The sequence below is a fragment of the Dysidea avara genome, chromosome 2 (genome assembly GCF_963678975.1).
Source record: "Dysidea avara chromosome 2, odDysAvar1.4, whole genome shotgun sequence".
In the NCBI taxonomy this organism is placed as follows: domain Eukaryota; kingdom Metazoa; phylum Porifera; class Demospongiae; order Dictyoceratida; family Dysideidae; genus Dysidea; species Dysidea avara.
In genome coordinates this window covers 44,896,339-44,909,763 of record NC_089273.1, presented here as the reverse complement: position 1 = coordinate 44,909,763, position 13,425 = coordinate 44,896,339, and the positions used below count along the sequence as shown (strand labels likewise).

General features: G+C 35.2%; 1 protein-coding gene across 1 annotated transcript; it reads right to left on the bottom strand.

Annotated features, from left to right (window-relative positions):
• Positions 1 to 9,429: 9,429 nt before the first annotated feature.
• LOC136248133 (uncharacterized) lies at positions 9,430 to 13,425 on the bottom strand. The gene is made up of 4 exons (XM_066039948.1): positions 12,741 to 13,425; positions 11,673 to 12,005; positions 9,716 to 11,556; positions 9,430 to 9,662 (listed from the first exon to the last, which is right to left on the bottom strand). The coding sequence occupies exons 1-3, from the start codon at positions 13,423 to 13,425 to the stop codon at positions 10,037 to 10,039; spliced, it is 2,538 nt and encodes an 845-aa protein (XP_065896020.1). The 3' UTR covers positions 9,430 to 9,662; positions 9,716 to 10,036.

Below are 13,425 nucleotides of genomic sequence, written 5' to 3'. Positions count from 1 at the left end.
CCTGAGGGCTACTAAATCACTTATATAAAACTGCTCAATAACTGTATAGTATGTGAGACTGACATGTGAATTACATATAATATCTAAATGTACATGCACTTGTACAAATTAGGGTTGTGTTGTGACTTTCAATCTATAGTGTATTTGTCCATAGTTGGGCAGACAGGAAGGTGAATTGCACACAATAGTCTATAGTTTATTTGAATGCAGTTTTAGATTGTTCTCTATACTTAAAGCAATATTCCACCTGCTGGACAGGTGTCAACATTGCCCTGTAGAGAGTTCAGCTGCAAACAAATCAACTTGTAGAGAGTTCAGCTATAAACAAGTCACCCTGTAGAGAGATCAGCTACAAAGAAACCATCCTGTAGAGAGTTCAACTACAAACAAGTTACCCTATAGTGAGAACAGCTAGAAACAATCATATTGTATAGAGTCCAGCTACAAACAAATCACCCTGTAGAGAGTTCAGCTATGAAAAGATCACTGTGTAGATAGTTCAGCTATAAGAAGTCATCTTGTAGAGAGTTCGGCTACAAAGAAACTACCATGTAGAGAGTTCAACTGTCCCTGTAGTGAATTCAGCTACAAATAAATCGCCCTGTAGAAAGATCAGCTAGAAGAAGTTACCTTGTTGTAGAGAGTTCAGCTACAAAGAAACCATCATGTAGAAAGTTCGACTACAAACAAGTCACCCTGTAGAGAGATCAGCTAGAAGAAATTACCTTGTAGAGAATTCAGCTACAAATAAATCGCCCTGTAGAAAGATCAGCTACAAACAGGGTCGCCCACAGGGGGGGTGGGACAACTGGGGCATTTTTCCCCGGGTCCCAGCTTGAAAGGGGCCCCAGGAGGCCCCACGAAGGGCCCCCTGAATACCTGTTTAAAAGATCGATATACTCTAATAGAGCAGTCAGATCTAAATACTCTAATAGAGCAGTCACAGTATTCTTCAGAGGAGCAGTGTAGCAAGCTTATAGATAAGGAGATATGGTTGGTGGTGGGTAGTTATTATCATTGCCAGCACAGGTTGTGACCTTTTTTTTTTTTTTTTTTTTTTGGTCTTCACCTTACAACTTGGGTGAAGGGCCCCACTTTAACTCTTTGCCCTGGGCCCCTTAAATTTCTCTGGGCGGCCCTGGCTACAAACAAATCACCCTGTAGAGATATCAGCTAGATACAAGTTACCTTATAGGGATCAGCTACAAACAAATCATCCTGTAGAAACATGCATTGGAAAAAATCACCATGTAGAGAATTCAGCTAGAAACAAGTCACTCTGAAAAGAGTTCAGCTACAAACAATGGGAGTTTCAGCTACAGTTCAGTTATGTATAAGACGTCACCTTATTACCTACAGTATGATTATCATTTCATTGTCAAATATAGAAATATTTTTAATCAGACAAAAAACTGTACACAATATTTCTTTCTTTGTTCCACAAGTCCTGCAGAAAAGAAAAAAAAAAACAAGTTAGAAGGAAGCACCAAAGCCAGTTAATGGCTGGCTTTGTGGCTTGCAATACAAAAAGAAGTGATATCTAAACCAAAACAGCCAAGCTGTACAAAAAGAGTGCAGCCCCCAAAAAGTCCAGGATGACAAAAGATGTGAAATCCAAGGTGGCAGCCAAGACATGGCTGTGATGGTAGATTAATGGCAAAAATTTAATTAAAACAATTCAGGTGAATTTGGTGCCGAATCCTCGTGGAGGAGACAATGCAAATTCACCTGAATTGTCGTAATTAAAATTTTTGCCATTAACCTACCATCACAGGCCACCACCTTGGATTTCACATCTTTTTTCATCCTGGACTTTTTGGAGACCACACTCTTTTTTTACAGCTTGGCTGTTTTGGTTTAAATATATAACAAATCATATATCATTCTCATTAAAAATCACTGCATGCAATACATAGATGCCTGCTTGGGATAGATATCTACATTCTGGGACCTGCATTACAAAGCCAATAAAAGGTTGACCAGGGATAAAGATTTTTACCTAATGGCTATGATATAATGGCATGAAAGTCATAGTTAAGCCAGAGAAAATAATGCCAAGATTTTGAACCCACATGCATCCTCTGCTGTTACAGCTGCAGCTTTATGCCATTGGATGATTGATTTACTACTTCAAAATAAAACCTTCAGATTATAATAATACATATTTCATCCAGCTTGTCATGGCTATAATCATTCCCCACTCACTGTCAATTACCACTACAGGCAAGCTGATGTAGGAACTCGAGTTGCATACATTTAATGACCATTGTGTTATTAGACTTTGCATATACTTTAATCTTGTTTAATCACTAGGAAATTAAACACTGATTTATCTTATTGATCAAAATTTCAAAAAGTATGTTTGAGTATGATCATTCTCCAAACAATCAAATGACAAGTCTTGATAAATCATGAATCTCAATATTTCACGAATCTCAACAATATTATAAAAATGATCAGTTGTTTATACCAATGCTTGGATATGAGAGAAATTCTGATGTGAATGCATTAGTACAATGTCAATTTATTTTGACGCATTTATAAAATTATTGTGCAATCACAAAATTAATTCAGAGAACCACTACATCAAAGCAACCATAATACAGAATGTGATTAATAGAAATAAAATAAATGAAACTTGGTATATGGTTTTGTCTCATGGTAGAGTGTTTCTGTGCCAAATTTGAAGAAATTTGGAGAAAGTGTGTATAATTTTAAATTGCTCAATGCTGATGGAGGTGCAGCAGGTGATTTTGAGTAGTCCATATTATGTAGAAACATTTTTAGACCCTTTTTGTGGTGGATTTGGTGGATTTTGGAGATGTCTAAGTTACTTAGACCCTTTTCATGTTTACTTAGACCCTTTACATGTTTATTACGTGCACCTGCACTGGTAGCATTGGCAATGCATCGCCACCTGAAAATTAATTTTAAACCTGTAGCAACAGTTACAGGTGGAATAATGGTTTGTTTCTACTAATGAACGCCTCATTTCTCTGTTACAAGCAGCTGTCAACAGTTAAGGCACTACAACTACATAAAGGGTCTAAATAACTTAGACTTCAGACCACAGGGGTCAATACCACTCACAGCAAATGACACAAACTTTGGTATGGGATAGAGCAAGTCAAGTGCTACAGGGACAACAATAAGGGGAAGCAAGTTAACAGCTTGTTTGTAACTAGCTTAATTGCAACTGCTCAATAACTGAAGACAATTCAGCTTTAGTCGTAGCACCAAAATCAGGACACCTTATTATTTTCCTTCTATTGTTCATAATAGCATTGTACAGGAAGAAATAGGGAACAACTAATGCTATAGCAGACATGAACATCATAGGCCAATAGTGATCACGCTGCCACTACCATTCCACATACAAAAGCTAGACTTTGATGTCTCCATGATACCAATACAGGCAAAAACAATAACACTGCTAAAACCCATGCTAAGCTGACCAAAGACACAAAAGTCTTGACAATCATAAACTTATGGTATTTCACAGACAACCTTATAGACAAGGCACCATCTAATGTTGCTACTACTAATGTAAAAAGCCAGCAATGTAAGGAAAGGTGCTAAGAACTACCAGACTGCAAGAAAGCCCTCAGTAGTTGGTTCAGAGATAGCATAGAATGCGTAAACTGTCTCAGGGACCACCTTAAGCCACACCACCACTATCACTGATCAACAGATTATCCACAAAGAAGAAATGCCAATTGTGTGATACTTTCTCTCTACAGATAGTGTAGTTGATATACATGTAGCATGGTCATTGACCAGACTACACCAATGGCCATTGACCAGACCACACCAAACATGACAGAATAATACAGTTTTTTGAAGTGTGAGTTGTCATCGTGGGACTGTATTGATATTGATAGATCAGTGGCTGATAGTGAAATCTGTGTCTCTTTAGTTATCAACATCTTGAGAAAAAATCTCTAACTCTGTAATAGTTTCCTGAAATTCATGGTGTATTTGTCATAATTATCTGAAGCATATAAGCTCTACTTATACTAGTATATTATTAATTTTAATTATCAAGTGGAGATCCAAGCAATGAAAAGTAGAGAAACAATGGATGAATTACACAATAGCTCAGTGTGGAATGCCTACATTTGACATGCTAGCTGTAGAAATTATTTATTCAATGCCAAAGTAGGGATTTTCCCATCAAGCTATTCTGTAATACATCATTCATCTCTTGTTTTACTACTTTTTATTGTTTGGATCCCTATTTCATTTTTAAAATTATTAAGTTTTTAATATATAAGTTAGTTCAGTTTTTTTTTTATATAGCATAGCTACAGCTATACACGTGTGACTGTTCTATTAGAATATCATACATGACTGTTGTATTAGGGTGACTGCTGCCAACAAGAGGGTGTGCATGTTCATAACGTTTGAGTAAATAGATTATTAAGAGAGATGTGGTCTCTGTGATTACTGAGCGAATTTCCCTAGACCAAAGTTACCAGGTGTCCAGTACCATGTAAATGCTAAAACAATTTTGTGGCATCTATAATATGCTGCTAGAGGAAAATATTGATATGGAAAAGCAACACCTGGATATGGTGTTGTTGATGAAGAAGGTGAACACTAGCTTGATTGAAGATAAAGGAAAGACAAGGTGCAGAGGGATTGCACTCATCAGAACCTCTAAAGGCACATACCACTGGTGAGTTTTTTATTGTGGCAAAAGATGGTGGCTGTGTATTGCTACATTTGGCCTCCTCCCTTGTGACTGTGGTCAGTGAGGCTGGCAGGCCAGCAGGCTTTGAGACTAAAATCAAGTTTTGGTAATTGTTTTAAAATTCTATATCCGGCTGTCTGAGAGTTTTCTTGTTTTTAACACTGTATTTGATGTTGAATGGGGCATATAATATTATTTGTAATGGTAATTTTTGTCATGAAAGAGGTTTCTAGGATGGTTTTTAAAAGTGGCATTTTTGGAGGCTCACAATATTTCAAGGGGATTCCTGCTTAAACACTACTACTGTACTGTTTGATACATACCTTTTGAAATCAACAAAGTATTCACAATATTCACTACAAGCAAATTCAACAGATATCCTTACACAAGCTGACAACCAATAACAACAATGCTACAAATTAGCAGTCAGTACATAAGATAGTGTGTGATGTTGTCACAAATGTGGATTACATTTCACAAAGCGAAACAGACAATTAAAGAATAATGCCATTTCTAACCACCCACTACACAAGTAGTAGTTAGTCATTGTTTCATACACAAGCCGCAACTCTACATATCTTACAGCCACTTCACTAATTAATCCTGGGAGCTGCAGACAAGAATTTCTGTACCTGTACCACATCTCACAGGTAAAAGCGAATTACACCTGAGCCTCATTAGCTTTGACTTAGGTCAGACATGGACAGCCAGCATTCACATTTACTAGTTACACATAATTTGAATAATCAGGTGGACTATTTCCAAATGAAACCAATAAAAAAAACAGCTACTGGGCATCAGTAAGCACTGAACCTGGAACTTGTGATCACGAAGTTGGTCAGGATTTGGTTAATCACTTCGCTGTGCTATCTCACACAACACAGAACACATAAAACACTACCTGTTTTAACTGATAATTTCCTCCCTCTAAACTATATACTTCCCTATTCAGCATGTTCCATCAACTCCCATGCCTTGTTGACATGAGCCATAGTCTTCTCCTCACAAGGAACGTGTAGGTTTTGGTTGCTAAGTCTCATCTGAGTATGTAAGATGAACAACACTGCCTTGAAGTCACTCTTCTCTGTAAACATAACACATACATTTATAAGAAAAATCCAGCATGGCATTAGCTCTTAAAGCTAACCCCATATTCACAGTATATATGTGTAACTACACATGTCACAGAAAAAATAACATCTGAAATACGTATACACATTACATAGTAGTAACTGTATATTAGATATTACAGAGGTTTGCACCTTCTCAGCAGAAACCAACCTCACAATATATTCATGATGTCTTGGCAGTATTTGGTTATGTACAGTAGAATCAAACCCAACAGTGTATTTAGAGGCAAAAAAAATATTTCCAATAAAATGTTACAGAAAACATTTTACATTAAAGAACTTTCTACTGGCTTCCTGGCTGCCAGTATGCCAGCCAGACCATCGACCCACCTACCTGATGTCTTCAGACAAGCATAACTCAATATATAATGGCTAAGACTACGCGCTTAATTTTTCGCTGTTAGATGTGATTTAGCCTGACAGGTGTCTTTGCCATACTGCAGTACATACAATGTACACATCATGGACATACCTTTGTCCTCCTTTGTGTCCTATTTCTTCTTGCTGACAACACAAGGTGTCGATTCATGGTAGTTAGTGTGTGATAGCTTTCCTATGTTTGATTGGTATTTTCCATAATGACTGGTCCTGGTAGTGGATTGATTGTAGAAGTGCTTCTCGTAATTTTATTCTTGTGCAATAACAGAAAATGCAGCATAATGCTACTTCACTTTTTCAGTAATTGATATTTTGGACACATGTGTTTAGACAAAAACATATAAATAATTATGGTGTCATTCTATCTTTTACTCTGGTTCACCAGTCACAATTATGTTACAAAAAGTCAACAAACAAGTAGAAGGAAAACTTGAAAATTTTAAGTTTGGGATTATGTCCATAATAAGTAGTGAAACAAGGGAGATCACCTACACCTGCAGGTATACTAGTTGATATTAAATCCCTGTACATGTGAATTAGGGATTAAATGTCTTTTAGTATACGTACATGCATCTGCAGATGTAGGCAACCTCCCTTGTTTTGCTACCTTTACTGGATATTATCCTAACAAAGCTTAATCAACTACCAATACCGTACGCAAGGAAATTTTGACGTCAAAAAAAATTGACGAATTTAGACTTCAGCAGATTTTACGAATAAAATGTTGACGAAAATGAAGAAATTGTAGGCAAAACCTGTACTTTTAAGGGCGCCTATAAACATTTGACGAATTTAAATTTGACGAATTAAACCGATTCGTCAAATTTTTTTGACGTCACAATTTCCTTGCGTACGGTATTTCCTTATAAACTTGTAAAATAAACACCCCTACTTGTTCATTCAATGTTTTTTTTGTGGGCCTAAAGGCCTTTCAAAAAGTAGCAATAACACATTACTTATATACACCAAACCTGGAAGCTTCAAGTATAATTGACAAGTGATTTTATTTATAATGTGCTATAATATAAGTACTTGTGGGTTTGAGTTACTAGGCAAATAATCAACAAATTTGTTCCATGACACGCTATATAAAAGTAGGGAAACAAGAGAGGTTGCCTATACCTGCAATTATACTAGTGGACATTTATTCTCGATTTCAGTCTACCTTAGCATAAGTTGCCAATTATTGGCAGCATTTCATTGCACAATTATAATTCCTTAATTCAATGGTGTATGAACTTTCAGTATGAATCATTCACTAGAGCAATCCTTCACCTATTAGAGCACTAAATTTACTTCTAAATTTATGAAAATTTCTTCTAAATTCAAGATACACCACTTAAAATCACAGGCAATCATTCTTACTTCAGTGAACTGCAATTTTACACTAAATATAAGAAAGAAGATACTTAAAACTAGAATGTATTGGCTGTGTAGATGACATTGCCTCTGCCAGTAGTTTGGTTTCTAGGAGAATCTTTCTGGTGAGGAATTGCAAGGAGTGGACCACTCATTATTAGATAATATGTGACCAGATTTGCGAAAAGGTACCTTTTCACACACAAAATTTGACCTATCTTTTGAACTTTAAAGCTTCATAGCTTTTTGATCATGGCATATAATTATATTATTTTTGTACAGTTTTGTTTTTGTCTGTTTTCTTTCTGTCTGCTTTTTGTTTTTCTTATCTTTTTTTTCTCTTCCTAGCCATGCCCACAATGGTTCCATATGTGGTCCTGTTTGTACTCACATAAACTGACACTCATGCACATGTTTATAATCTTTTGTTGTTGTATATACATAGTTTTATTTCATCATTTATGATGGTTTTCTCTTACATAGTGCAGCAGTGAAAGACTGCTGCTGTTATTAAGCAACATCAAAAGTTATCAGCTATATGATACAGCTCAGAAAACCAGGTAAATGATCTGCTCGTGTTGTAATCTAGCAAGGTAAGCATTTTATAATATCATTTCAATTGTGTTTTGTAGTTATTATAAAATACTGAAATTGCCACATGACAACACCAATATTGTCCTGGTTTGATGGTTGATAATTTATGAGGTTACTTTACAACAACAGTCTTTGCACTAACTATTATGTTGCTTTAAATGTGATCTGATTTTGGAAAATCAGTCTTAATGTCACATTTGACCACTCAAATATTAATATTTATGACCAAAACTAAAGTATTCCAAGCAATTAATCATGGTTACAATTCAATTGTTAGTCAGTACCTTGAATTACTACAAATTCTGAGAAATAATCTAACAGGTACCAAACTGTCTTAACAATAACACAGTGAATTGTAAATTTCTAATTATTTCACACATGGCATTAAGACTGATTTTACTATTATCGGATCACAAATTTGCATTCCCATATAAGTGTCTGTAGTGCATACATTATGTTTTCTTTTTTATCATAGCCTTATGTCCATCCAAACTTGCATTAGGCAATGGAATTATAACTATAGCTACACATGTAGCTAGTTGTATATGGGCCATGCTAGTTGAGATGAAAATATTATATTTTAGCTAGTTATCAACTTCTATCCTGCACAAAATTAGCATAATTCATTATTTTCCAGCTGTATAAATGCTCTGGAAAATAGGTTTCACCCACTTGGGTCAATAGTACTTTTGAATTTCCATATCTGTGTAATAAATTGCTACCCTTTGATGCTATAGTAGTTTCATGCTTTTACATTTCCATTATGTCACAATCTTTATTATAGCTGCAAAAGCTGCCTCGAGTAGTTTGAATAATGCTGTGGGTTAAATTCAATAGTATACCACTGATGGTGTTAGTTTTGATTCTGCCTGATGTGCGATTTGGATCAGTTTGTAACACAATCATGTTCATTTCTCATTTATATACATGTTTGGCAAATGTACAGAAACAAAATGAATTAATGTATTTTAAATTTTATTGTAGTCACTACTAAGTAAAATGTGCTACCACGTTTGATGATATTTTGATCCAGAATTATTTGTCTGAACTGCTAATTTAATTTGTTGTAAAATGCTTAAACTATCACAAGGTATAATAAATACAAGCTATAGCTAGTTGTGAGTGTGTAATTAATAGCTAGGAGGGCTGTAGGAAGGAAAATAAACTCCTACAAAAATTCAAGTTTCCAATGTTAACAGAGATGTAACTATAATTTTAGTGATGTCAAGGTTTCTGCACGATAGCAATTCATATACCATTACAATATGTACACAATGTTTTACAAATAAACATCATGAAAATTACAGGTAAGGTATACTTTGTGTTATCTAGTAATGTATAAGAAACAACAGCAACAATAAATGATTAAATCTGAGGAAGGCTACATGAGCTACTGAATACACTGTGTGAGTGTCTAAGCAAAATGTTAGTTGTTGGTTTTAGCTGGAATTTCAGGAGGAGAACTTTCAAAATGACTGGAGCTGTGATTAATGTGACAATGGTTGCTTCTACAACAATAGATCATGTAATACAGATCTGTAAATAGGAAAATTGGTTTTACCTTATGAGGTCATCACGATCGTTAGCATCAAAATCATCATCGTATTCATCATTAATGACGTACCTCCTCCAGTGAAGTGTTCTTTTGATAACACCAGCAACACATAAGATGGGTATTGGAATGATTACCAATATTAGTGCTATTTCAGTAGTAGCAAATTGGAGAAAATCATAACCACTAATCAAAACTAAAATAACCATTAAAAGCAGCAAAAGTCCATCAAATGCATTTAAGAACTTATCGTTATAAGGCTGGAGGCATGTGTGAATTGCAGCAATTGTAACACAAGTGATCTCTAAATAAAACACCATGTGGTAGTATTTAGCATTCCCAACAAAAACAATTAGCATTAGTACTTGACGACACATCAAATAGTAACCAGCAAACCAACGATACTTGTCCTTGTAGCATCCCTGAAACTGTCTGATCTAATAATGGTTTGACTGCAATGAACTTAACTGGGCATTGTCGGATTAGAAATGGAGATGCCATTAGAAATACTGGCAAACCAATTCCTATCACTAGTTCAGAAATCAGTGCTACACTACCATACACTACATGTTTACCATGAAAATATTTGATGTTAGGTGATAAGTATATATAAACCTCATCAATATCAATAAATGTTAGTGGCCTCAGTAGCAGAAGTGAAGTGGAAGCTAATGATGTGTATGCTAATAAAAGAAGGAGGCAAAAAACACGAATTATACAGCGACTAATAAATTCAGACACTCTTCTTGACTTTCGTGCTGCTATCACAAATGCTACAAGGATGACTGAAACAGCAGCAGCATGAGAATAATGAATGAAGAGTTGATCAATTCCACTTAATCCTTCTACTAAACAAAGTTGCCCAAGAAATTTAGGAACAAGTTGAGCAAAACCTGATAAAATGATTATAAACTGAAATGCACCATTGGAAATGTAAGCATTGCTGCTCAATAAGATATTCACCATACTGTAGTAGTAGATTATCCCAAATAAGTATCCTGAAGAAAGTGAAAAGTTGAAGTACATCAAGCTGAACACTCCACACACTACTACGATCCAATATAAAAAGGTTAGTACTAACACAGTCATTCCAGCACTGCAGTGGTTTGCACTGATACAGTTAGGAGAATCATATGCTAGAGTGAAACCTGGACTGCATTCTCCACAAGCAGGACCAGACCTGTGATGCTCACATTGGTAATTTATCCTGTCAGGCAATTCAAAATAACCTTCTCTGGTGTTTGTACGATTAACAAACCTACAATACTCACTATGGCACAATGATATAGTTGTCTTTCCATTGACTTCACCAAACCAGTAACCTCTCTCAATCTCATTATAGTCATCATAACACTCCACTGCATCATGATGGTAACAAGCACAACCTTTAGATGTTGTACTGTATGTATACCCAGGATGATCAGAACATGGGACTAACTCTATTACAAGTGTCACCTCCATTTGATGGTAATAGTAGTATATGTGTGATAGTAAATGTAATGTAACGTTGATACTGCTAGTCACCTCTTTTCCAACTAAAATCACATTAAGTGGTGATGTATTGTTGACTACCACGTAACTGTTTATCAATATGAAATCATCATTACATTCAATGCACTGTAATTGAAATTTGACTGGCTCTGCAGGTTTATCAAAATGGTCCAAAACAATGTCGTAGAATTTTATTTCTTTACCAAGAGCTTTGCCACCAATGTAATAGACGTCACTAGCTAGTCTAACACAACCATGTAGCACCAATTGGTGTGGGGATGTGATTACTGGAAAATGAGTAATGCTAAATTGAGAATAATTGTAGTTACCTGGTATGGGAATAACTGTACCATTGATGACTTTAGAGTAGTTAAATTTTATGGTACATACATTATTGAGCTGTTTTCCTTATAATTTGCATTTATTCCACAGTACTTAGAAACACTTACATAAAATGAATTACTACTGTATTCACAATGAGTAGTATTGAATGACACCTTCACTGTGCCAGGAAACTGCTTAAATATTGTCTGATTCTCATCACAACCATAACTTAAATCCACATATACTGCTCCACCATTTGAGATAGCACAGTTGTCTATAAAACATACATCTGCTCCATCTTCAAATTCCACACTACTTCCTTTGTTGAAGTACAGAGCTGCTCCTTTGTCAGCACTGTTATTTATAAATAATACTTCTCCTTTAATAGTAAGAAAGGATTGCGACAAGTACATACAGTTACCAATATTGTTCATAAAATGTGAGTATAGTAGATATACACTGCTACTTGGTAAGGCTTTGTTATCTGAAGGGACATCAATATAAATCACACTTTCATCAGCAATATTGTGATAAAATTCACAATGCATGATTGTAACTGTATAAGGACAATAAACATTTAGTTCTTTGATGTAAATGGCAGCCCCACGGACAGACGTGTTGTTGAAGAATACACTTTCACTGAATGTTATATTACTATGAGAATCAGTTGTTATCTGGACTGCACCTCCCGTCTCATAGAAAATGAATTTGATGTCGCATTTAACTTGCTCATAGTTATGTAGACATGAGTTATAGACGTTAAATTTATTGACAAAACTCCAGAAAGTGTAGGAGAGTTATGATAAATGGTTCTGTATATATTATTGTTGGCAATACATACATTCTGTAAAGTAAGAGTAAAGTTAGATGCTTTAGATGCGTTTATGTTGAAAATAGAAGGAGACGGATTGTCTCTGACAATGTTTTCACAAATACTTGAGTTGGTTATTAGAACTGTCACATTATTGTGACTGAATAGACATATTTTGTAAAATTCCTATATTTCGACTAAAAGTGGAATTCAGAATCAGCAAAAAAAGATCACCATTGTCTGAACTAAACTGTACAGAAAATATTTTGCTGCCATATGTGTTACTGAAAACAAAAACTTCACTTAATATGAATGAGATTTTACCATTTGCATTAAGAAACATTATTGCTGCAATTTTATTGTGAGAAAAGTTTGTTTGTGAAATAATAACATTCCAAGATTCTGTACTTTTATTATGTTGGTCGCCTATTCTGAGACCATATCCATCAAATTCGCTTAGTTCATGCTGTAAAAAACCATTTTGGTAGAAAATGCTTCCATGAATTATAACATTTATGTGATGACTAGGCTGACAGTCAACATATAATCCACCAGCATCCACAAGCACATTTGCTTTTCTTTCATTTGATAAGAAGTTACAATGATCAATAACGACATTTCCATAGACATTTGCCAAGTAAAGAGCCACTACTTCAGAATTTTGAAATGTACAATTTATGAAGGAGACATTGGCACCATTATTAAATTTCACTCCTTGAACCACATTTGTATAATTGCCATAACCACACCTGTCAAATGTGATCCCCTCAATAATCACATTATCACATTGCTCACATTGCACACCCCCACTATCGTTACATGTGAGAGTGGCACCACTTCCAATTAACGAGATGTTTGTAAGATTACCTGATCCCATCATAACATTGCCATGTAATATAACTGATTCTGATGTGATTTTGATTACAGTGTTACTGGTAATATTCTGTAAAGCAGTGGATAGTGAAGAACATGGACATTCTCCTTTCGCACAACATTCATTACTATCACTACCACCAGTAGTGTTGATGGTGATCATTTTACTGTCAACATGTTGACTGGTAAGGATTATCAGATATGTCAATGCAACAATCAT